The sequence below is a fragment of the Psittacula echo genome (genome assembly GCF_963264785.1).
Source record: "Psittacula echo genome assembly, chromosome: 2".
In the NCBI taxonomy this organism is placed as follows: Eukaryota; Metazoa; Chordata; class Aves; order Psittaciformes; family Psittacidae; genus Psittacula; species Psittacula echo.
Window position 1 is genome coordinate 25,393,840 of NC_137737.1, and position 26,707 is coordinate 25,420,546.

Sequence of the window (26,707 nt, forward strand, 5' to 3'; positions counted from 1 at the left end):
TATTAGCTCTAATATGGGCCCTAATATTGAAGAAAGCAGCTATCCTCAACTTTGGGATAGAGTAAGGAATGTTTATTTGGGAAAAAGCATGGAAACTGTGCTTAGCTCATATCTCACAGCAGATTGGTTGGAAATTTCCCAGCACTTTTCTAATCTCTCTATTTAATTGAAACTGAAGTTATAAAAATTATATTAACTTCAGCAAAATTTTCCAAAGGGAGATTTCTCAGCATTAGAATGGGATTTCTGGTCTAGAAACCAGAAACAAATACACACACAATGACTCAGTGGTTAGGTTATTGAATTATTAGCTTTAGAGTAGGGAACTGAAAGTTTCCCCTCTCCTAATTCCATGTTTGTATGCATTGCATCTCTTGAATCTTTTCCCTGCAACTTGAAGAGACTCAAGTTTTGTTCTCATATAGAGGCCAAAAAAAAAAGCTTCAGAAAGTCTATAGTGACAGTTTTCTAGTTTACCTTAGTGTTATTCTCATATTTCCTGACTCTGAGAATTTAAAGTGGGCTGAGATGGATAAATTTAACTGTCCAGATGGTCTCTAAGATCAGGGAAAGGAGCAACCAAAGAATAAATAATGTTCGAGATTGCTTCTACAGAAAATTAAGAATTAAACTTATCATCATGCTTCTATATTTTTCTGACTGCATTTAAACTCGATCTTCTTGCTACACCTTTGAACACAAATAGACTTTAGCAAATGCTGTAGATGCAGCACATGCATATGATGACATACGATTACCATATGTCAGTCCACAGTGATTCTCTAGCTCCTGAGACATGTAAATAATTCTGTAAATAGCACTCCATCTTTTCAACATCTTGAAACATGTAACTATTTTCATTATGTTGCTCTTCTTCTTTGAGGCCATATGCATTTACAACTGACTTAGATTAGGCAGAAGGGACTGATAAAAAGAAGCTAAAATAGCTTTGAAAGATTTCTACTACAGTCAAATATATTTCAAACTTGAAGAACCAACATGAACCTTTGAAACAAAATAAAATCTATATCGATCTTTATAAGCAAATAAAACTGGAATTTTTGTCCTGGATTCATCCAGGTTCATATACAATATTTATTCCATTCCTAGTATGTTACACAGCAAGTTAAAATTTAATTAAAAAAAAAACCAAACAAAACAGACAAACTCCCAAACCACCAAACTCCAAAACAATGTCTTTAATCATGTAACATTAAATACTGAGGTTTCAACTTGAACTGGAGACTGCTGAGTCAGAACCTTACAGTCTCACATAGAGAACAATGGTAGCTGCCAAAGGGGTACTTCCTGTTGGTTTTCACAACAAACAAAATAATTGGGTATCTTCATATGCTCTGCAGATGTGCGGTATGAAAGCATTTAGATCAAGTTTTATGGAGGCCTACTTTGTTTTAGGCAAATAATAGATAAACAAACCTCCTATCCCTTAAAAAGCCAGCTCCATCAGAATAATCTTAACATCTTTCAGCAATTGCATGACATAAAATACACTCTTCTGTTCTTAATTTACTAACAGTTTTGAAGGAAAAAAATACTTTAAATTTACTTGAATGACTATAAGAACTTCTTTAAAAAAGGAAGCATGATGAGAACATACACAAAGATTCTACTGCACTGTGTGAAGGCAGAAAAACTGTACTGAATACTTTATGTGGCTTTGCACCACCTCATCTAGGCTTTTGCACTAGCTTACCTATGCTCATCTAGGCTTTTGCACTAGCTTACCTATGCTTATCTAGGCTTCATCAGTTAAATACTTCATTTGTATCTTTAGAGAAAAAAGAATCGCTTCATACTTCTCAAAAGACAAATGGTATTTTTCTGAATGTCTGGAGAAATGCTGAGAATAAAAACTACCATAAACACGTAATTAGTAAGAATTTACTTATCTTTTCTGATTTATAAATTATTCCTGCCTGAAGACATGACATAATTTCTGAATAAACTCCAGCTTCCTAACTGTTGCAGCACCAACGACATCAAGCATTAGACTTCCCTACAAAGTGTATGTCAGCTTAGGCCAGCACAACAGGAAGAATTCTTTTGACTGAGCTGAAAGAACCAACATTTACTCAAAGCCTCTCATTCGACACAGGTACATTCACTTTCTATTTCTGCATCTCCGAAACGGTCAAAGTGCTCTGCAATGTAGGAGGGCATGAAGTCGTGCTTGACATGTTGGACATAAACATGTATATCATGCAGACATCCCACTGTTATGAATACATCAGTTCCTGCTTATGCTAAAAGGCACTGATGTGATCACAAAATGAGTTAGAGACCTGATCCTTTTGCTCTTAATTGTGTAACACTGGACATTTTGGCCCTCTGCAAATTAAGGATTGGGCCTTAAAAGAAGGCATTTTTGTCAATTTGAGTGTTTCAAGTGGAAACCAAAGTTCCGTAAGCTTTAAGCTAGCCACCTCTACAGGAAGGTAAACAACTCAAAATGTATGGTCATGTGTGTATTCTTTTCCTTCCACAACTACCTTGATAACCAGATTAATTGTAATTGGAAACACAATTTTCTTCTGGATGATACTGGAAGGGAAAAATGACAAATATGATATAAAACCTTTTTTTGTTTGTTTCTTACCCAAAGAAAGCCTTTCATGGCACAATTTGGGTGATCCTGGACTTAAACCCACTAACAGAAAAAGATAATGGTGCTATTATGGGAGCTAAATGGAGGGAAAATATGTAACAGTACTGTGTACAAGCAATATCAAAGCAGATCAAGAATAAGCGGGAGGTTAAGTGATGCCATGAAGGACTTACTTGTCAGGTACTGTAATTTGAGGAAAATATGAGCACCTCTTTTCAAAGGATAATAATAGAAATTTATGGAGTCTGTTGTGGCATCATTCCTCTAAATCCCTTATGCTCCATTGCTCATTGTGTTTGTCAGCCATCCCCCTCTGCTCTCACAAGTTTTGTACCCACTTGTCTTTCCACACCCGAGTGTTAATGGGGTCCTGCCTGCCAAGCTTGTCTCCCAGCATCTCTATTTGATTGTGAACAAAGCTGTCACAGGGGTAAGTGCTGTCAGAAAGACGTTCTGCCCCTCTTTTTCACTTGTGAAAGCAAGGTGTAAGAAAGTATTTTCCTCACGCTTGGTGGCACTCCCTTGTGCCACCAAGAAATGCGTATTCTAGCATCAGATGGAAGAGCAGAATCTGAAACAAAAGTGTCACTCAGAAACTGCAGACTTGAGAAAAATCAGAGGGCTTCCTTTGCCTGTGAAGTTTTTATGTAGTCAGCAGAGGCCGGTGTGAAATGTATCTGCATGAGACAGGAGAAAGTGGAACTTGCTGCTTCTTAAAAGTGCTGTGGTTAAGGAAGTTTTGTGAGATAGCTTTACTGCAGGGAGTTTCCAAACGTGTAAAGGAGGTCTGTGGTACTCAGCCAGTTCCCGCTTCATGCAAAGTAAGTTCTGTGTGAGAATATACCAGAGAGTGAGAAACCTCAGCACCAGCAGTTTATGGTCAATCTACTGCTGCTGCTCCAAGTGAATTGATAAAGTAAACACAGCCTATGCTGGCTTAGTCACTGCTCACAAACTGAACAAAAACTGTAATGGTTTGTGATGCATTATAATATTCCAGGAAAATGTATTCTGTAGCACTCTGAAAGAAAAAAAACACTGTATTTAAATGAGCTTCACAGCAGTGTATTTTATTGAATTTGAAAGGCAGATTCAGAAAAGAGGATTAGCAAGCTCAGACTAATAGCATTTGACATACTCGGATTTACAGTAGTTCGTTTTAGGTAAGAACTCCAGCTGTAGGGGGAGAAATACTACTTAAACACGCCTTACTTTATGGTGTAGTGCCACCTAGGGGTTAAGAGCTTTTAAACATTAGAGTGGCTTCCTATCGGACAGGGCTTTGATCCAACCTGGTCTGCCCCTGGTCTGAAGGTGTCTGCCCGAGGCAGAGGGTTGAAAGTAGATGAGCTTTAAGGTCTCTTCCAACCTTAACCATTCTATAATTCTATTAGTAGCACAGAAAGTCTTTCTCACATTATTAAATCATTTGTATTTTGGAACTTACTTGGCAAAGGGCTGCTAAGATTTCCATGTTGTTGCATCTGGCAGAATTGTAACTTTCCCAGTTCCCATTGGAGCTGGCCATGCTCTTCTGTCTCTTCAGTAGTCTGTCAGATTCGGGATCTTGTAAATCCTGATTTTTTCCTCTGCTAGCCAGGTCTTGCGTGATCAGTGAAGAAGTTATCTACATCTACTGCTGTAAGGCAGGGTAGGAGATTGCTGCCTTGCTGCCACTGAGTCTGCAAGAACTTAAAACAGAGCCAGGAAAAGTTTGCTTTGTGTGGCCAAAATCAGAGAGGAAACCCTGGCCTGTTTCTACTTACTCTAGTTTACTAAAGGAAGGTACTTTAGGGATGAGATGAGATGAGGGAGGGATGAGATGCTGGGATTACACTCTGCCTGTGGGCAGATGTGCTTTATTCCTCCTCAAAATTCCCCAGCTTGCATATCGCGAATTACAGTTGGCTCCTTCTGGCTTCTTTTGATTTAGCCTAGAAATGGGCAAAAGAAAAACACAGAAAACCTGCCCATCTCTGTACCATGTTTGTTTCCTCGAACTGAGTTTGGGGCTGAAAGCCTGAATTGTGGTCACTTCTTTTTTTTCCTGACAAAACCAAAACTCCAAGAGAGGTAATACTTTAGAAGTAGGGTTTTTCCCACACTTTTTTATTCCCAAATGGTTTTTCATTTCATACTGTATCTTCCACAGCAGATGGCATACCTACCTTGCTGAAAATAGAGATGCTTTCTGTGATCTGCTCAGTTGGCAAGATCTGCTGTATCTCAGGCAGAATGCACATTATACAGACATGTGGTCAGGAAACTCTCTTCCCTGTCCCAGGAGGAAGCTAATAATGGATTCACAGTATTTTTGAAGGAAAACTGTTAACATTTTTGATTGCCTGACTGTATGCTTCAACTGTCATAAAGGGCAGGTGTTTCTTCCCCTCCTTCTGTACCCTCCACACACACAAGCAAGTAAGTTTTGAGTATTAATATGAGGAAAGACCTGATTTTGTGTTAAGTTCCTTTTTTGAAATCATCACACTGAAAAAAAAAAAAAAAAAAAAAAAGCCAGCTGACAAGAACTGTTTTGTCTGTCTCTTAGAAATGGGGGGAAAAGTATTTTGAAACTGCAAGACACAAACTTTGCAAAATGATGCTGGAAGAAATACCAAGCATTGCTGTAAGTGCCCCTCAGGTAAACAAGCCCTGTGGCAAAATCGTAGCACCATGGCCAAAGCAAACTCTTAAGACTGTCCTCTTGATGTCATGATGTAGAAGAGGGGAGCAGCTGGATACCAGGGCTGCCATAATTGAAACTGAATGAACTTTGACAAGATTGTTAAAAAGCTATGGTAGGGAATAGTAAATTCATGGTGGTGTGGCACACTCCGGAAAAAGCAGACTGCTGCTTAGATACTGGTGATAAACACTGTGACAAGCCCGAGAGTGGGAGACAGACATTCACATCAGCTCCATGTTAGGCACCTTTTGCTCAGGGTGGGTTTTGGATGACTTTCTTGTTTTCATAAAGTCAGAGAGAATATGCAGTTACAGTAGTAGTACAGTGCTTTTATATATATATATCTGTTATATTGCTTACCAAAACACAAGTTTTTACATATATGTATGTATGTGTATATAAATACACATATAAATAAATACTTACACTAGTAAATACATAGACATTGAGAAAACTTGCTATTGCAACTTTATGGGCAGTTATTTTCTAATACAGATACAGGCTAATGTCTGGGTCAGCAGATTTTATTACAAAACATACAACAAATTCAGAGACTTGGAATAAGGATCTTGTGCATATGTGTAAAAGAAACGCTGAAGATTGGAGTTACGTGAAGAGGAATTGGAGAAGTGGTGATTAATGGAAGTCATTAGACATGATGTGGAACGTTCAGAATTTAAATTAAAATAATGATCCTGCTCTTGAAGTTCCTGAAATAATGTTGTTGGAATATGCATTTTATAGGGCCTGATTCATTAAAAAGCTCTGATGGTTCAGAGGCGATCAAAGCTGGTGTGTCTAGAAGTGTGTTTCTTTCTTTCCAACTGTATCTTTCTGCTAAACAAAAGTATCCCCATTCCTTACAAACCTTGGCAGTTGACTGTCCGTCTCAGGAGCTTGACTCCAAGCGACAGAAACACAGAGCACCTTTTGGTGCCTGGGAGAGGAGACTCCGAGGACCCTTTCCCCCCACCTCAGCCCACCCCCCGTGGTATGTGGGATCAGAATGGGGGATTAAGAGAGAAGAAGGTGTCTCCTCCATACTCGTCCAGAGTCTCTACCCAAGAGTTGTAACAATACGTGGCTGCTGGGCCTACAAAGACACATCTAAGCAAAGGTGAGCACTTAAATCCTATATATAGTGTATCCAAAATACTATATATAGTATATCCAAAATACTAAATGTAGTATACCCAAGTCGTTATAAACACTTAAGAATCTTTATAACGCTACCAATGTAATTTATGTCATACCTGGTACTTCAATGACAAAGATAATGGCAATAACATGCTAACTGGCATCTTCACTCTGGTGAGGGTTACTTTGCCCCTCAGCGCACGGAGCTGCAAGGACCCCTCGGACTGGCGGTGTGAATCTGGGGATCGCGGGGGGCTGGACCAATGCTCAGCGCTCAGCTACTTCTCGGGCTGGAACTCGGACTGCAGGCACAAAACAATCGACGGTAATCGACCACAGCCACCAACATGGCGCCAGCACACACACCACCACACACCCCACCCCACCCCACCCCACCCCCCCCCCGAACTCAGCGCGCATGCGCCCCCCAGTTCCCCTGCGGAAAGCGTTGCGGCGTCCTGACGTCAATCGTGCGGTCCTCCGGCAACGGCCGTACGTCGTGCAGCGCAGCGAACCCGGAAGCTGCGGGCGAATAGCAGCGAGCGGCGCAGGCAGCGGGGCGGACTCGGCGCGCGGAGGGTGGCGGCGGCGGAAAAGTAGTCCCACGGGGGATAGTGGCTGATTGGCGGTAGTGCGGGGGCGGTGCTCGGCACTGCAGTGTGCGGAAAGCACTCTCGGCGCTGTTCGGATCGCACCGCTGTACCGCACAGCGGGGGAGATGGCAGCGGACAAGACTGCGGGTGAGTGTGAGTGGAGCCACCGCGGCCCTCCGTGGGCCTGGGCTGCCTGGTGCGGAGGGATACGTTTCCGCGCGGCGGGGGGGTGGTGGGGGGGGGGGTGGTGGTGGTGTGTGTGAGAGAGCTTCGGTCGTCCTGGGCGGAAGGAAAAAGGCTGCGTGCCGTGCGCTGTGCTGTTTCCTTCCGCCGAAGAAGTAGTGCCCAACCGCTGGTGGCTGGTACGAAGTGCCGGCGAGCCTCGCCATCCATAGGCCTGTGTCATGCCGGGTCCGTGTGGGGACGGGGCTCTCCGTGCCCTCCGCCTGGAAGGAGTCAGTGGGGAGGGAATATTGGTGGGGATGGGTGTCGGTGTCTCCCAGAGCTTAGTAACTGCTGCAGGAGTCGAGTTCAGGGTTAATATGTTAAACTGGGGCATTCGGGAGGTGCTGGGGAGATGCGAATGTTTTGTGCTACTACTTAATCTTTGGAGCTCACTGTTTCCCTCTGAGTTGATGCTTTGGTTTCAGGGGATGAGCGAGTCTTCCCTAAACTCAGGCCTGAAAAGACACCGTAGAGAGATCACCAGAATTAAAAAGAATAAATAATCTGGTAAATACCCCCAGTAAATCTCAAGAACAGTTGCTATGTAACTCATTAGTGTTGGTACTGCTTACCTGTGTCCCATAAGACTGCCCTTCATGCAGGAAGACCTCTTTGCAGGAAAGATTATTTAAAAATGCCTGAAGTGTTTTGTTTTGTTTTGTTTTTTTTTCTTCTGGATGCTGAATACAGAACTCCTCACTATCTGGAAAAGCTTGTGGGAAAAACTAGTGTACTGCACTGACTGATGCATACTAAACAGTCCTGTGTTTATTTGTAAGCACTGTAAGCATCTCCAAAACTACAAGAGAAAGAAATTGACGTTAGGCTTTTTATGTTTTGTTGTTGTCCTAGAAGTGTTGAAGGAACTTTTCAGTTGTACTTTCTTAACAGAAAAGTATGTGCCCAAGTGAACCAAAGCTGTGAGCTATGGCAAGACTTTCTACATACTGAACTTGTTCATAGCAGTGAGTTACAAGGAACTTTCCACTGAGATGTGTTTGCTTTTTTGTTATACAGCACTGAAGAATTCTGTTATATTTGTACTAATAGTACAGTGCTTAGTAGAAAAATGTAGTTTTGGTGCCAGAAACTGTCATTATCTTATAAAGGCTGAACACTTTGGTTGGTCTTCGAACCCTTCAAAATGCTTTTGGAACAAGAGTTATGAGATAGATTTCCCCACTTCCAAGGGAGATATTATCCCTCTGCCTGTAGAGTTTGGAAATAAAAATAATTCCAGAAAAAGAATTCCAGAGGTATTCAACAGCACAGTTCATGTCAGATGTAATTTACAGAGCCTAAGAACAAGAGTGCTCAGGAACAGCAGTCCTTGGAGATATGGAGAACAGGTATGAGAAGAATAATCATTGCAGTCACTTTCTGGGTATCTTTGGGTATGTGTTTGTGAGAGATGTGGCTTCTTGTAGCTTATATGGTGTGTCAGCAAGTTGATGAGCAATCTCCCTTTTCAGGTGGCAGTCTGATAATTTTCCATGTTCTCCTCTCATAGAGACAGGTTTCCCAAAGTTCTGCTGTCCACCAGTAACTTCTCCAGTAGGGACAGCTCCCTGCTTGTGCAAAGCAAGCAAGCCTCCATGACATAGTGTTTCTACTGCTCTGCCCCAGGATTGCTCACTAGGAAGTTATTTTCCTGACTTGCTGCTTTAACTTCAAACTCTGTGCAGCAGTTTCCTCCAGATCAAAATCTGAGCAGTTGATTCTTTTCCAGGTTGCCCCTTTTGCCCCTCATCACTTGCCTGACAAGTATTGATATAGAGTTACTCTGTACTTGTGAAAGTTGGGCAAAACAAAGTGTTAAACAGGTCTGTATGTAAATACAATTTACAGAGAAAAACCAAGTCCTGTCATTTGTGGAGCAGAGAATCTGCACTGTTTCAGATGTTTCAGATGTCTCAGCTGATGGATAGGATCATGTCGGTAGTGAGTGGTGTGCTGTGTTACTCATGCCACATGCTTCTGCAAGAATGCCAAAGATCACTAGGTCTGAGTGAGCAAGCAGCATGCTGTATGTTTTCTCAGGGAACAATGCACTTACCTGTTTCATTTTCAAATGCCTTAAGAAATATGGAAACAACAGTTTTATTTGCAAGTGCTTCACAGTTGTTTGCAGCCAAGCGAGCAAGAACGTTTTATTTTCTCCCTTCATTTAAGTGGAATCTTTTCAGTTATCTTGCACCAGCCAGCTTTTAGATGACTCCTGTCTGTGAGATCTCTCAACAATAATAAAGATCAACTGAAGCAGCGGGTCCTGGTCTAAACAAGGGTGGCAGGATTACAATAGATTAGAAGCACCTTTAGCTCGTTAACAGGTTTCAAGTGTATTTGGGCAAAAATGGTAGAGACTAGCCAAAGTCTGGGTTGTTGTTTTTTGTTTGTTTTTTTTTCTCAAAGGAGAGAGCCATGCTGTGAACCATGTCAGCTGGACTTTCGCTTCATTTTTTCCTGATAAATTTCCAGTGTTGCAAGCCTGCTTTGTTTACTGAGTCATAGTAGGTGCAGCTGATTGGATTACAGCCATAAAACTGGCTTTATAGGAGGAGGGACTGCTCTCATTTTGTTTAAAGTAGTCCTCTTTTTTTCTTCCCTTTAACATTCCAGCAGACTTAGAGGCATAGTGGAATCTGTAAACCTGTCCTGATTTTTTCCTAGTAAATACATCAAGCACCTAAAATAAGTGGTGCTTTTATTATTATGCAACTTAGACAACAGTCTCTTATCTTTCACTTAAGACATTTTAGTTCAGGATTGATACTTCCATAAGCCCATCTTCATTTGAGATGCTTGTTTTACCAACTTGCATGCAATGGCAGTAATCAGTAATGCACTCTGTAGTCGATGGCACTGCTCTGCTGGGTAAATCTGTATGTGAGGAACCTCTTGACCAGACTGACTATTATCAACTTCAAAAGTTTGAGAGTCACAAGTCTCTGCGCTGTGTTTACTTTTACTAGCATAATCTGAAAGACATGCTGAGCAAGTAAAGCAGATAATGTAACTGGTAGCATGAAAGCATGAGGGAAGATGTTTGCTTATTCGCTGCTATTCTAGGAGTCCTTGGAGTGTGGTAACATTCTGTTCAACTATACAACCACAAGGTTTAGAACAGGAATCCAATTTATACTGTATTTCGCTTGAAGGAGAGGTGCTTTTTGTTCCTTTCCTCTTTTGCTGCAGAAAACATTGGTACATCAAACATTTTCTGAGCTTTTTTATATTTTAATTTTCTCTCCCATCCTTCCCTTTCAAGGAAAAGGCAGTACAAGTGGTACTCATTGATGCCTTATACACAGTCAGATCTTATCGTATGTGTATGTATGCAGTTCTGTAGACCCCTGGAGATCCTTCCCTCCAGAGTACTGCAACTGCTGAATCCTGAATCTTGTCTAAATCACAGTGGGTTACTTTGTGAGTTGCAGGTGTAAGATTGTTGAGTTTTTAAAATCTCAGCTTTGTTGGTGTCTTGAAGCAGGATGAAAGTCACATCCAAATATTTACAGTTCTTGCTCAAATGTGGTGTTATATATGGCAATGGAAGGGATGTCACTGTCTTCCCAGCAACAAGAACAAACTAGTAATACATTACTAAGTCATGCTATACTTACTAAGGATGTTAATTGATGAATCCTCTCAGGTTTGGTGGTCTCTTACTGTTTGTCTTATATTTGCAAATTTCATAGTCAGTAGTAGACAATATGTTTGTTTTTATGTTGTTTTTGCAGCAGAACTCATGGATAAATGTCTTCATTTGTTCAAGGTGAAAACAAAATTAGCAGAATTTGCATTACATCTGTGAATGCTAGGGAAGAAAAAGAAGACACTGAATTTACAAAGCCTACTTAGTCTATTAAGATAGCAAAAACTAGGTTAGAGCAATGCCTCCACTGTGAAATTCAAGAAGTAGTTTTCTGCAAAAGTGGTTTATAAAGTCCTTGTTTCAAAATCATTAAATTATATTTGTATGTTCTAGCACATGAGTTCATGGTTCCAGAAATAAGTGGTCCAGAGCAGTGGTGTGATGGTTTGGGTTGGTTTTTTCCCCTCCACGAGTTTGTGTTCAGTACAGGGAAGGGTTTAGTGTGGGAGGGTTTGGCTTCTTTGACATGAACTGGCTGTACTGTCTTTTTTAATGCAGCTTCACTGCATTAAATTCTGAATTACATGGTTCAGCAGACTCCTTTCTGAAAAATATGCTCAATAGTGACTGAAAGGTAAAACACTGAGAATTCTATGTAGAAGAAATCAAAGACAGTCAAACCCTTATTATATTGCAATATAAATGCTCAAAGGGGCCACCATCATTAACTGCTACACTCTGTTCTTGTCGTCTTAATCTGGAAAAAGATACAGTAGAACCAGAGAAGATTCTGGGAAAACACACGTGAGGAAGGTACACCATAAACTGTGTCTGCTCATCCTGGAAGAGAAATGATTCAAAGAAAGATCTCTAAGATTGGAAGTGAGGTGGAAAAAGTGAATAGGCAGCATTTCCTCCTGTCTTGCAGTATAATCACTGCATAGCATTTTGGGGGGTATAATTGAAGAATAAAAAAGTATAGAGAGATTGAAAAAATACATCAGGTCTGCCAGTGATTATTAACAATGATGTTTTGATTGCAGCCTCTTATTTAGGGAGACTTATTCTTCCAAAACAGGGAGCTGGGTGAAAGTTCTAGTGTTTGCTGTTTTGTATGTTATTCCCTAAAGCGTCCCTCTCTTGCTGTTTAGGAAGCAACATACAGGATGCATGGAGTTTTCATCTAACCCAGTGTGGTACTCTTTATATAAATAAAGGCTATCCTCGTATGTGGTTGCAGCTTTGAAGAGAAATCTAAAATGTGTGCATTGTCAGTTAACTTGCAGGACTTCAGTTAGTGCTTGAGCATGGTAATTTAGCTAGGATTATTATATTTACATTTTGTGGAGAGGAATTCACTGGGAGTATAGGATAATGAGATATTTCAGTGTAGTAGGGAGACAATGCTGCACGTATCTGGGAAGTTACTTGTACTGGCGAGAAGATCTTGAGAACTAGAAGAAACAAAATTTTTAAACTGAAGAGCTGTCATCACATTTGCAGACTTTCTTGTAACCTTCTGACCCCTCTACAGACCAAGGTACTGAGAAACATGAAGGAGCTGGTACTTCTGGGATTACTGATCAGGAAAAGGAATTGTCGAGCAGTGCATTACAAGCTTTTCTGGTAAGACAGAGCCAAGCTCTGAGACTTCTGATTTATCACAACTGCTAAATGGGCTTTTATAATTATTATTCCTATTTTCTTAGCACAGTTGCAAATGTATTAATGGGATATTATATAAAAAGTAGCACTAGTTGTGTTCTCAAGACAGCACATGGTGTTTCTGTCTGCTGTGGTGTGAGAAGTCTGAAGGGGATACTTGAATGAAGTGCACAAGATTATGCTTAATCTTTATTCTCAAAACTTAGTCATCTTAAAAACTGAGTTAATTAGAAGCAGGTTGCTATTCTGTGTCAGTGTTGAAAATGCATGATCTCTCTGAAGAACTGATTGCTTCAAGTTAAAAATGTTGCATTAAAGGATTTAAAGGAACTACATGTAGTTTAAAAACCAGCAACCTAACAAACCTTTTTCATTTTAGTATCTTTCTGTATTCTTTCACAAAAAGTGTTGTATGCTGTTCTGCCACTTTACATTAAAACATATTCTTCAACACATAACACCTACAGGCAGTGTTTGCTACTTGTTCTGTGCTTCTTGGAAGATCTTTTTGAGTATGTTGAAATTCAGGTACCATGTCTTTCAGTTTACTTCTTTCTTTGTACTGTCTCCTAATTTTATTTAGTGTAGCAAGTGACAGGAAGTGTAATTGCTTTTCCTTTCAATTGTTGTGTCTCTGTCTCCACAATGCCTTGCATTATTCGGTTTTGGATGTATTAAATAGATTGGGGGAAGAATTTAAATACTGTCTTATGAGGTTCCTTCTTGGGTGTTTCACTCATTACATTTTTTTTCCCTAGAATGTTGTTACATGTAGTTCAGGTCCTTAAACTGACTACGGTTGATGTTGTTCACTGATGTCTTCTTGAGTGCTTTGTAGCTCAATGACTCTTTTCATGAAAGGTTTGTTTATTTTCCACCTTGCCCACAGATCTACGAGCCTAAAGTACTTTTGATCTGTCAATGATTTCAGCAGATCAGACTTTTAATTTTAATACTTGTCCAGTGTATCTTGTTTATTTCATACTTTTTTCCTTACTTTAAGAACTTCATAAGTTCATAAGTTCATGGAGATGTGAAGTAGTGGCAGATGTGAGCAGAATTAATCTGCTGCCATGTTTGCCAGTTTTACTTGCTATTGAGTTGCTTTAAATAGCTTTGTGGGCTGCCTTATTGTATTTCACTTCCAATATCAGTCTTGATAGAATTACTGCAAAATTCTATATCATATCATAGATCTTGTCTGGTAGAGTCAAGTGAAGGACTGTTGGCTGAGGGAAAAATAAGGTGACCTTTTAAGAGTTCAAGGTTTTTAGTCCAGCCATGGTTAGAAGCCTTGTTGCTGTGACCTGAAAGCTACTCCTGTTGAAGAGAAGCTCTGAGTGTGAACGCATGAAAATGATCATTGGGAGATGAACTGTCTCAGTTAAAGAGCATGCCAGCAGTTGAATTACAAGTCCCTGTGTTTATGCACATGATCACTAGGCAATCCATGCTGTTGGTATTTAGAGTTGTGGAAATACTGTGAGTCAACATCCTGCTACATGTCTCTAAATTGTGTAACTGTGCTTTCACAGGAGACTGAAGGAACTGGGATAGTTCTTTTGAGAGTAGCCGCAGAATGGTGACTTTCTTGGAAAGAGCAGAAGCACCACAGAGCTTACTCTGTTGTAATGCTTCCCTTAATAGAGGAAGTTAGGCAGGAGCCCTGGAGAAGCTCCATGGAACAGCACTTAAAAAGGAGGAGGAAGTGGTCGTGGTGCTCAAGAGCATAGCTTTCAATTTTGAAGCATTGACAGAGATGGAAATGAATCTGCTTATCTGACTGACCAGATTGGAAGTAATCCTGGTACAGAAGAGGTGAAAGTGATAATTCCTGTATTGAAATTGAACAGTAGACAATGAAGGATCATTTAGGCTTAACATAGTTGAAAGAGTCTGGAGTTCTTTTTAATTCCTCGATGCCACTAAATTCCTCCTGCACAAACACAGACTAAAAGTGAAAGCAGAAAGAGGTGAGCCATTCTGAAGTCCTTGCTCATTAGTGAGGTCAAAGAAAGGGATTTCTTGATTAAGTCACACCTCGGAGGAGCATCATGCTTGGGTCCTAGTTTCTGTTTAGGCATGCATGTACTTCATTCGGCAGCTAAAACTTGTATAAATATTTAAACCTGTACTGTGAAAGTGACACCCTCTTTTTTTCCAACCTGTGTTAAGCTGACTTCCACAGACTAAATTACAACTCGGTCTCTCCAGATGAAGTGAAGAATGAACACAGAATGATGGGCTGGGACTTAAGTAAGCAACTGCAGCCACTCAATGGACATATGATGGGGAAAGATTATGAAAACTGAGGAAATAAAGAATCTTGAAACTCAAAATTGTATGATGCAGAGAAATCAGAATAACACTTTTCATAGAAACATCTGTTTATAATAATTGACTACTCCATTTGGCCTTCCTCCACAAAATTCTTCTTGAAGTTTGAATATGATCTCAACTTTTAGACTTCTCATACATTATAATCTGCATAAATAACAAAATGTGTGTAGATGTTTAGTTTGCTCCAGTTGCTGTTGATAAAGGAAATACTACTTTGCACTTTAAACTTACAGAAGATACATTAATCAAAACTTAGTAACCCGCTAGTTCATACTTTGTATCTTCTAAATGCATGTTTCTGGTATGTGTGCAATTTCCAGGCTGGCAACTATGATGCTTGTTTACAACACCTAAATACCCTTCAAGACATAAACAAAGATGACTACAAAATAACTTTGAATACTGCTGTTGCAGAGTTCTGTAAAAGTAACCAGACTACAACAGACAATTTGAGACAAACCCTTAACCAGCTGAAGAACCAGGTAATGCAAATGTATTGACATAATGCTTGATTGTGAGTACTGTTAATGGTGGTGAGATATTCCAGTGAAATAGGAATAAAATTTCTGCCCCTTGTGCCTTAGATTTTAATAAAGGAATAAGAAAGTAACAGTACTTTTAAACCTCTGAGTCTGTTTAATCTTTTAAGAACACTGTTTTTATAGTTACGTTTTTAGTTATTGGTGAAATTGATCTGAAGCTGAAATGTTTCAGAGATTATAACCATAGAAACACCTGCTATGTTCTTTCAATAGACAGTTCCTTAACCTGAAGTAGTTTGTGAAAAAAAGTAAAAAAATGAAAATGTTACTTTACTACTCAGTGATGGCTTTCTACTTAATTGTAATTTTTTTCTGAATTTATGTGGGCAACAATAAAGTTTCCTAGCCTAGAGCTCTTGCTGACCTAGCTTTAGGTCATAGTTTTAGGTTTAATTTAAGGTCAATTTAATTTGAGGTCAAGTTTAGGTTTAGATTCATACCTTTGGATTATTTTAATTCTTTTTTTGACACTTTAAAAAATCATAGGTATTAAAAGTTTAATAAAACTTCTATTAAAAAGTGGTTTTTTTTCAGGTTCACTCTGTTGTTGAAGAAATGGATGGTTTAGATGATGTTGAAAACAGTATGCTGTACTACAATCAAGCTGTTATTCTGTATCATCTGCGTCAGTATACTGAAGCTATATCAGCTGGGGAGAAGCTGTACCAGTTCATAGAGCCTTTCGGTACGTACACAGAAAGAAGAGTTTTGTTCATTCAATAACTACAAAAAGATCATTCAGTCTTTCTCACTACCAGACAAGTGATTTGTAATTTGCCTGATATGGCTCTAAAAAAAGTAGGTAGGCTTTGGAATGAAGCATATGTTTTACTTGTATCGAAGACAGCAACTGAATCTGGGGGGAAGGTACCTCAAGGGCATTTAGCAGACAAGTATAATGAAACTGAAATGGATTTTTGACATCTTTAAAAGGTATTTATGTAAATTATATGTACGAGCTAATTAAATGATTTAAAATGTAGTACTTTGAGTCATCTGGCAACTTCATGGGTAGATGTGGTTTTGTCAGGCACTCACATTTTTGAATACCTGCATTAGGTCATACATAATTGTATGTGCTCATATCTGAATATAAAGTCTCCAGCTTTTATGAGCTCTGGCACCCTGTGTAGTGTAATTGCCATACTTGTATTAAATAACTTCAAAATCCTCATTGAATTTTAGAGGTGACAAGGCTGAAAGGTGTATGTGTCTCAGTAAACTACATAAATACTACTGTGTTTCTCCTTCAATTCCTCCTAGTTTTCAGTACGTCTATTTGGTACTTAATCTTAAAAGCTAGCCCAGCAGAGATATGTTTGTATGGAATCCTCTCAAGTTGTATGGGATTTTACATATCTGCATGTTGGGGTTTTTTTTATGTAATATATGTATTTTTCTCATAGTGTTGCGTAGATGCACTTTATAGTCAGGTGGTTGGTTTTTGTTTTTTGTTGTGTTTTTTTTTTTTTTTTTTTTTTTTTTTTTTTGTTGTGTTTGAAAGGGTTGGTATTAGAGCTGTAAAATCAGTTTTGCTTCTTTGCTTTCTACAGAAGAGAAGTTTGCCCAGGCTGTCTGCTTCTTGCTTATAGACCTATACCTTCTAACTTACCAAGCTGAGAAAGCCTTGCATTTGCTTGCTGTTCTGGAAAAAATGATTTCACAGGGCAACAATAACAGCAAGAATGGAAAAAATGAGGTGAGCTTAAAATAAGATGAGTGCCACTAGGTCTTTACATGAAATATGCTTTAACACAGCCCAAAAATACTTTTATAAGACTTCTGAATTATAAAACTGTTAGATCACCTGTAACTTCAGACAGCAACTTATACGTGTTAGTAACTGAGTTAGTTTTATACAGCAGCTGTTTATTCCCTGTTTCATCCTTTTCTCCTACTCCCAGGGAGCTAAGAAGTGTTTTAAGTCAGACACTTGTGTTAGAAAGACAGTTGTTTTCATGGTCAAATATAAATATTTTTTCCTTGTTTGTCTTGGATTATGACCATGAGACTCTGAATTTGAAAGGGAAATCAGTGTCAGAGGGGAATTGCAATTGCATGCCAAAGTGTAAGAAATCAAGCATCTTTTTTGCACAGTATCTGAAAGTATGAGGAATACTTTCAAATGAAATCTTTTGTATGTGTCTTCTGAAAACATCAGTGGAATGAGTAGTGGCTTGAAAGTGAAAAAAGGACATTTCAGTCTTTTCCCATTGATGGATTGTCATACTTAAGATAAAATATTTTCTCTTTAAGTATATAGTAATTCTATTGATGAAAATATTAAAGAGAGGCTAGAATGTGCATATAATCCTTCTGGGTAAGAGAATTCTTTAAATACTTCAACTGCAGAGCAACATAGTGTAACACTGATGTTAATATAGAATTCTGCTCTTCATAGGCTGATGTGGCTGTTCATGGGTTTTGATTATTAAGCTTGAGTTACAGTATTTGGTGGGATGTGTATTTTTTGACTACTAAATAATTTTCTTCTTGTGAGATTGATAAAAATAGCTAATGAAAGAATCTGTAAACAGAATTTAAAAGGTGACTGATAGTAACACTTCCCTTTTTCTGTTTGACAGTCAGGTAATAATACAAATAAAGATTCCTTGAATCAAAAAGCTGAAAGTGGAGCTTTAATAGAAGTTGCTAAATCTAAGGTACATCAGGTAAGTGTCTGCGTATTACTTATACAAGTATTTTAGTTCAGGTTTTTCTTAAAACCAAGTACCATCTGCTTCACATCCAGTTCAGCATGAATTGTGATATTCTGTCTTGAATTTCATGTGGTAAACCCAAAGAATTTATTTAACTCTTCATTTTTGTCGGAGCCATGTAAAGGAAAAACTGACTCAACACCAAAAGAATCCCATGATTTCAGTCCTCACAGTTTGTCATAATTTTTTTTTAAACTGCAGTTAGCTGCACTGACCTTATATCTGTCAGACCTCCAACAGTCTAAATCAGCAGAGTCTTTATTTCACTGTACTGTTCTGTGGAAAAATATTTGAAGAATCAAAATGCTTCTTTATCAGCATTCACTAATTGGTGTATTCAGTTTAGTAGGTAAATGTCTGGGATTAAGAAGTTAGGTTATTTTAATTAGTTTTTCCTTTGAAGTGCTAGTATATGTTTGAATAGAGATTAGCTGTTGACCGTTGAATAGAATGTGCATCTGCTTACTGTGAATGCAAAACATATACATTTGTTGTTGAAGGTCTGAATAGAACGTCTTTTTAGGAAGGCTTTTTGAACAGCTTTTTACTGCCTGTTTTTAAGATGTACATGAAGTATTCTGTAATAAATCTCTAGAAACAGTTCATCTTGCAAACCTGCACAAGTGTTTGTTTATTTAATAAATTTAATTTTTTAACAGTATAAGGTGAGAGCCTATATCCAGATGAAGTCACTAAAAGCATGCAAAAGGGAGATCAAGTCTGTCATGAATACAGCTGGGAATGTAAGTATTCTTAAAGCTAATGTTTTTCTAATGTAAATCTTAAAATTGAATTTTCTAACTTTCTTTACAAAGCAAGATCTTACAGAGAATGGGTGTCTGAAATAATGCTTTATGCAGTCAATTGGGTTTGTAATCTCTTCTCCACAAGTAAAATCAGCGTAGACTTTTCTTACTTGCGCTGTTTTCAGTTGCTCAGAAAATGCACTTTATGATCAATAATCCCAAATTAACAGTGAATCACTATATAGTGAACAGGTTCAGTTTGCTTTATAATGTAAGCAGCGCAAGACAAGTTTTAGTTTACTATGAATGTCTCGGGTATACAAACGTCTGATGTCAGTGGTGATTTAAATCAATTCATAAAAGATTAATTCTGCGATATGCTTTTTTTGTTTGTTTGTTTTTGTTGAAATTTATTTGAGGCTTACCTCTTGCTAGAAAGCAGTTTCTTTTTTTACATAGGAGTTCTCAACTGAGAATTACCTCCACCATCCCAAATAAATTCTACATTAACTGAGGAGCAGGGAATGGGAGGAGAGCACTTCCCTTTTGTTGCCAGCCTCAACAGCTACTAGTTTGACAGGACTACAGCAGTCTCTGTTGGCAGACCAGGAAGATCACAACCCAGGAGGAAGTTGTTGAACTTTGCAGGGAGGGACCTGTTGGGAAGAGTGTACTAGAAGAAAGGTTGGAGAAAGATCCTCCTAAATAAAAAGTAGCTCCTCTGCACTTAGCCATTGCCAGGACAGAGTTCTCTAGACTGGTGTTGGGTTTTAGAGCAGTAACAGTGTATGAATCATTTTGTAGTTCATAGGAGGTGAGTGTAAATCATGTGCTCAACAAAGAAATGCTACTTCTTGAAAGTATTAGGGCCTAGGTCCACTTATTTTTAAAATGGCATTAGAGGCCAGCTGTGGAGTAGTCCAAGACTAGCAGTACAAATCATAAATCAAGAGGTAATTAACTGTTGTTTTCTCCTTCACAGTCAGCTCCTTCTCTCTTTCTTAAGAGCAATTTTGAATATTTGAGGGGCAATTATCGTAAAGCAGTCAAACTTTTAAACAGTGCAAACATTGCTGAACATCCGGGCTTCATGAAAACAGGTAAAATAGAAAACCTTCATCCTGCAAGCACTTAAATGTGTAGTATAATAGGAGTACTCATTGATACTAATATAAAGCATATTAATGATTACTTAGGAAACTAGGCCCTGAATATCATGGGTTTATATGCTGGATACGTTTTAATCTTTCTTCTTGTGCACCTTCATGTAACACTGTTGCGTTTTTCACTGTGTGTTCTAGAAAAAATGCAGCAGTTGTCTATGAAAATGAATTTCTGAATGTGTAACTAGTATTTGCAAGGCTCATCTGTGTGTCTAAATTATGACACGAAACAAGCAGCAATGTACTAGATCTAGAAATGAGATTTCAGATTGTACGCAAAGAGGAGACTATAGCAGTTATAATGATGATTGTGGAGAAAATGCTAGTGTTCCATGAAGTGTTTGACTTCTATTGTACGCCATTTTAAGTTACTTTTATATCTAGAAAGTATATATGTGTAGACATGGACAAAAATTTACCAGCACATCAATGTGTATAATATTTAGATACAACAGTTATTCATATACTATAAATATATATCTTCTGTGTTTACATACTCACTGTGTATGGTATTATTTAAATATATTTGAGATTTTTGTTGACTGTTTAAAATATCAATTGAAAAATGCAGTGAGAAAGCTGTGTCTGGTGTCAGGAGAGAGTTAGGATTTTAAAAAACACTTGTACTGTAAACCTACTGAATTCTGAATAATTTTTTAAAATCCTGTATTTACAGATAACTTTAATAGAAAATATTCAAAATATGCCAGAATAGGCATTATGGAAATATTTTGACACTTCTTTTAGAATTTACTGTAACTTATCTTTCTGTCAATTTTTATGCTTAAAGTTCTCTTTATAACTTAAAATTTTCTGGAAAGTTTTATTTTCATACACCTTTTTTGTACAGTAGAATGTTCACTTAGTAGTCTTTCTAGGTTATGACTAAAACACTGGTTAATTTGTTAATAGTGTGTTTCCTGGTGGTTTGGATTTTTAAGGTGGGGTTTTGTGGGTTTTTTTTCTATCAGTGATAACCCTGTAATGCTTCAGTTACCAGCAGGTAAGAGTTTCATTTTCTGTCCTTTATAATTTAGAAGGAACTTTTTACAGTGTTACCTAAACATGATATATTTAGGAAGGAGAGTGCATTTCCTGTTTGTTTTAGGTTGACATATTTGTTTATTTTATAAAACTTAGGCAGGTAACATCACTTGAGAATTTCCTTTTCAGAAGAGCCATCTGTTAGAAAACTTGAAGTGCTTGCATGCTAAGCTGTATGAAAGCCTCCAGGTGAACTTACTGTAGCTTGCAGTCTGTCATACTGGCTTTATACCTGGTTCTCCTAGAATATGGTGCTTGGTAGTTGTGAATCTGGCTGCTTCACATTTCAGGTCAATTGTGTACTAGAACTAGAGTGGTATACGGCAATGTAGGTTATTAAAGTGCTTGCAACGCACAGACATAACTGCATAATCCAGGAACATCTCACTGAAGAACATGTTTAATAGACTACTGTAGCATGCTGACCCGTAAAAGAGTGATGGGAGCATTTTACAGGCCCAGTGGTATTTTCAGTTTACAAAAATGGTATTTTGTTCTCTCAGGTGAATGCTTAAGGTGTATGTTCTGGAACAACCTTGGCTGCATCCACTTTGCAATGGGAAAGCACAATTTAGGAATTTTTTACTTTAAAAAAGCCTTGCAAGAAAATGATAATGCATGTGCGCAGCTAGGAATGGGCAACTCAGAACCAGGTAAGGCTTTTAAGAGATTAAAAGCAGAGGGTGGAAGAGGGGAGGGTGAATCAAGAAAGCAGATGATAGGAGCTTTCAGTAATTACCAGCAGAATTCCTGTTTCATCTCTTTGTAGGGGAACAGGATAAAGGGAGTGAGAATTTTGATTGTAACTTGACTTCAGAGTACAGTTGCTGTTGCCAGAAATAGATGATGATGAAATAGGTTCTTTTTTTTTTTTTTTTTTTTTTCTGTTTTCTTTGATGTGTCTTGGGGCTAGGACAGTTACTTCTCCCTTGTTTATAGTCTTGGGCCATCAGTCAGGGGTATGTGACAAAATAAAGTTCCTGTTTTAAAGTTTCTTTAAAATCTGGTACTATCACATGTTGTTGCTTTTCCCATTCCTCCCCTGGCCCTGTACCTAAGTGCAGTCTTAGGTAGCAGTGTGAAGACAGAAAATGTTTCACGCTTTGTTACAGCAAAGAGATTTTCTTCTGGAATTTATATGATTAACAAAAATGTGTATTCTCACTAATTTGAGAATCAGTATTTTTATATAAAGTTTAGCTTGAGTGATTGGCATTTAATGAACTTCAACCCTTATTAAGAACACAGAAAATATTGAGCAACCTTGGTCTAGTGGAAGGTGTCCCAGCCCATGGCAGATGATTTTAACTAGATGGTCTTAAAATGCCCTTCCAAGTGAAACCGATCTATGATTCTAATACAATTAATTTGTCTTTGATGTGGAAGGAGTACACAGAGGGAGGCTAGTGGATTTTTGTGATGAAAGGGGTTTGGTTTGGGGTGTTTCCCACAGCTTCTCTCCTCCTCCCAGTGTTACGTTTCTGCTCTCCCAAGCTGCACATCCAATATAATGTAATCTTTTCTGCAGGTAAAAAATTTTCAGGGAGACCTATGTGTACACTACTGACCAACAAACGGTATGAGTTGCTCTACAATTGTGGAATTCAGCTCTTGCACATTGGGAGACCCTTAGCTGCCTTTGAATGCCTGATTGAGGCAGTCCAGGTTTATCACTCAAACCCTCGTCTTTGGCTAAGAATAGCAGAATGCTGCATTGCTGCCAATAAAGGGGTAAGTAGATTTGCAGACTCCTTATTTTGATTGTAGTTATGAGAGGCATGTGATCACAGAAAGGAAGAAATAGTACCTTGAGTTGAACTATACATTTTAAAGGCCTAATGTTGCAACATCTCTGTGTAAATTCATATTATATTTGTATATATGTGTGCATTTGCATGTTTAATCTGAAGCTGCAATAGGTGGAGGAAAACCACCACAGAAACTGTGTCTTGAGACCCAGTGTTCAATTGACTTTTCTAAGATCAGAAGAATTTGAATAGGCTATATGAAAGATTGGCTTGAGATCAAACAAAAGCATGTAAGTGCCTGTTAGAGCTGCTCTTCTATAAAGTGACAAGTTTTTTTTGCTGGAGACACTGGTTAAGCATGGTTTTGTTTTGGTAATTTACCATCACAGCCCTTTGACATTCCAGCTCATAATCTGAATGGGTAATCCTGAATTGGTTTGCAGCACATTAGATTTCCCCAAGTCATCTGATGGTTTACCTTCCTTGAGCAAAACTTGTGAAATAATTTTAGAAATACAAAGGTTATTTTCCAAATAATATCTTTATTATTCTCTAATGAGACATCCCTTTATAACAGGAAGCAATATGGTCTTACTGCAGTTAATGCTCTCTACTTAAAATGCAGATACTACCATTATTAGTTTGATTTACTATTTGTGGATATTTAACAATGCCTCACACTCATTTCATATTGGTTGCAAAATCTTGGGGTTTATGTAAAACATTTATGTGGTAAGATATAACATATGGTACATATTTTTAATATATACCATATGATTTTACATGTGGTTTACACAAAATAATAATAAATAAAATATATAATATAATTACCATAATGTAATAATATATCAAACATATAATATGATAATAATATAAAATAGTACTATAAAATAATAATCTCCATGTAAAATCATATGTGGTATGTATTAAAAACAACAAAAATCCAGCCCCACAAGTAATTCTGTTTTTTTGTGTGTGTGTGTGAATATAAGAATTGAACTTGCTCAAGGTCTTTTCTCTGTGCTAATTTTTGTACTGCCAAGGATTTCTATATCTGGATGGCAGAAATAACAAGGTGAGATTTGAGTCAGTGACCATTCGTATATCCAAGGACGGAAAATTGTTGTGGCTGCTCTTGAAGGTTTGATACTCACTTCGAGACTTGATGCACAGAAACAACTTTGATAACTTTTTTTGCTGATACTTTGAGGTGGAAGGATTGTTTTTCTTCCTTTGTTTTGAAAATGTTTCCCTGAAACATCTTAGGTTTTTATGTTTAGACTCTGAGAGTTGCATTTACCTCTTTTGAAATTATGAGGTTCTAGCTTAAATCTTAGCTGGAGTAGTAGCAGAAAACATACATCTATCTAGTAGAGAGTCTTTGTCTCTAAGGCTAGATGCTACAGTGTAAAAGGTATAACTGAAAGTATGTTGCTACTGCTTTGACAGACAGTAAGGTTGGCGGGGGTTATATTTTAATAAATATGGTTATTGGATCAGATTGGTGAATTATATTGTTTAAAAAAAGAAAATATATAGCACGTGTCCTAGAACTTTATTGAAAGATGCAGACTCTTGCAGAGGACAAGTATGTGGTTATAGAGAAGCTTCCTTCCTGGGATGTTCTTAATTAATTATTTGCAGGTTTTTTGATGTACAAGTGATACAAACTTTTTAAAACTTCTTTTCCTTTTTTTAATTCTGTCTACTATAAATCTGCTGTGATTTACAGTAGACAGAATTAATTCACATGAAATCTTTGCTGATGATCTTTCCCTCTCTTCATGCAGCCAAAACTCTTCTAAAGTTCATATTTCCTCACTCAGTTATCACTAGAGGTTGAGAAGCGATACTGTAGTGTGCTTAGCCTAAAACTGGCATAGGCTGAGGAAGCAGAGATGAACCTTTTCCATCCTAAACTAGTCCTGATCACAGCTGCTGGGGAACTGAATCGCTAGCTGCTGAGGCTTCTTGTTCCTTTGCTGGTAAAGTTTGTGGAGACCTGCTGACAGCAGACGTATTGCATGTCATCTGGGATATACTGATTTCAACCTGTTGATCCATGTCTATTTAGGACAAGCCTGTTTGTTAAAATTCAGAGGGATTGGGACAGGATTATTCATTCTTAGAACAGGAAACTGCACTAAAATAGTACGTCTGTGAAATTAAAGAGATACTGTACTTGATTCCCTGTGAAACTGTCATTCACCCTCGTGTGTGTGGGTATGATGATGTAATCTGTAATTGAATGATCCCATGCAGTTATTTCCAGACTGTGCCCATTTCACTCAGTGCACAGGGTGAATGGGATTAATTGAACAAATGGTTATATCAACTCTATTTCCCCCCCACCTGAATTCTCTCTTCCCTCCTTCAGTGGCCTGTGTGCCTTATTTACTGCACACTACTCAAATCCTTCAAAATAAAAATTCATAACTTTTCCCTTGGGAATTTCAATGGTGCTCATTATTTTGGTATCTCTATCTTAGCAAATATAAGGAAGATGGTCACAGTTTTTTTTATAGGAGAGGTTTGCTTATATCCCCATTTCACAGACACGGCACTGAAGTTTCAAGTGTTGGGTCAGATGATGCCAAGCTTCTGAGGCATAGCTTTCTCCCTGCTACTGATGTGATGTTGTGGTGTACCAGACAGCTTGAATTCATGTCACAAAACCAGCTTGCTGCTTCCTAAATTTGTAATTGTACAAGAAAAAAAAAAAAGCTCTTTCCTTAATGTTAATGTTTCCGTTAATGTTTTGTAATGTTAACGTGTTTTGTTTTCTAATGTTAATGGATGCTGTTAAAGGCAAAGGGAAATGTCTTTAATTTATAAGATAGATTTGCAACATGACAAGTGAGGCCCTAAAATCAACGATGTGTTTAATTTAATCTTGTAACTCAATTTGCAATAATCCTTGATATGTAAGCATGGATTCACAATTATACTCTGGACACCATGCAGAAAAGAAATTTCACTGAAGCTAATCTTCACCTGCTTTAGTATTTTAGTTTATAAAGTACAGATGGAAGATGATTCCCTTCTGCATTTTTTCAACATCTTTTCTAAAATGTGCTTCATATCCAAACTCATTGTATGTATCTTTTTATTTGACAGTAAATGCCATCATGATGTCAATAATTTTTCTTTACAATAGATTCTGATAAATTTTCTAAAAAGTGATGGCTATTTAAAATACAGTTTTTCTTTAGAACTGTGACACTTCATCAGTAATTTTACTTACCAACAAAGTTGTTAAGATGGTGAGGTAAAACAGCCAAACCTCAGTAGATGTAGTGTAGAGAGCCTTGAGTCCTGAGACTGACAATTAGAGTGATTTTAAGTTAGTCTTAAATGTCTGCATACTCAGAAATCTGTTAAGTTAATGTAACTTTACATATGTTGTGGTTCAGCTTCATGCTCCCTGTGGGACAGTTGAGAAGGCTTTTTCAGAGGGTGTTTTGAATGCTGTGTAAACAGGGAGAGAAGTTGGCAAGTGTTACAGTGCCAATTCTGAATATTATTTGTCAGATCATGATTTTTTTCTTTTTTGTATCCCTGCAGTTCTTTTAATATGATTTGGTTCATTGCTCTTTTGCTTTCAAAACAGAGGAGAAACTAGGTCGGTAGGCTATCAGACAAGCTCTCAGAACTAATCGGGGTTATGCTGTGTGCAGTAAAATGCCTTTGCAACACAAAGACAATAAAAGGTGCCTGATCCTTCATGGTACTCAAGATTTCAAACTGTACCCATATAAACTATTAATTCTTACATTTTAGCAGCTTCAAACTTGTCTTCCAGCTTTCACTCATTTTATCAACCTTTCATTCAACAGCCTTGACATTTTAGTCCTTTTTTTTTTCTTTTTTTTTT

At 37.9% G+C, this 26,707-nt stretch overlaps 1 protein-coding gene and 1 long non-coding RNA gene across 4 annotated transcripts in view; one reads left to right on the forward strand and one right to left on the reverse strand.

Moving 5' to 3' along the window:
• Window positions 1–1,184: 1,184 nt before the first annotated feature.
• LOC308217409 lies at window positions 1,185–6,809 on the reverse strand. The gene is made up of 2 exons (XR_013956236.1): window positions 4,074–6,809; window positions 1,185–3,454 (listed from the first exon to the last, which is right to left on the reverse strand). It is a non-coding gene; the product is annotated as an uncharacterized lncRNA (long non-coding RNA).
• A 136-nt stretch (window positions 6,810–6,945) lies between these two features.
• The window catches only part of CNOT10 (CCR4-NOT transcription complex subunit 10), a 34,482-nt gene continuing 14,720 nt past the window's right edge, over window positions 6,946–26,707 (forward strand). For 2 of the 3 annotated variants that reach the window (XM_080611901.1, XM_080611902.1), the window contains exons 1-10: window positions 6,946–7,192; window positions 12,400–12,491; window positions 15,191–15,352; window positions 15,947–16,097; window positions 16,966–17,111; window positions 17,998–18,084; window positions 18,792–18,875; window positions 19,861–19,978; window positions 21,589–21,738; window positions 22,614–22,816. In XM_080611901.1, the coding sequence (XP_080468027.1) occupies window positions 7,171–7,192; window positions 12,400–12,491; window positions 15,191–15,352; window positions 15,947–16,097; window positions 16,966–17,111; window positions 17,998–18,084; window positions 18,792–18,875; window positions 19,861–19,978; window positions 21,589–21,738; window positions 22,614–22,816 (1,215 nt within the window). In that variant the 5' untranslated portion in view covers window positions 6,946–7,170. Of the gene's footprint in view, window positions 7,193–12,399; window positions 12,492–14,705; window positions 14,787–15,190; window positions 15,353–15,946; window positions 16,098–16,965; window positions 17,112–17,997; window positions 18,085–18,791; window positions 18,876–19,860; window positions 19,979–21,588; window positions 21,739–22,613; window positions 22,817–26,707 lie in introns of all 3 variants that reach the window. The other variant, XM_080611903.1, reaches the window with a different exon arrangement.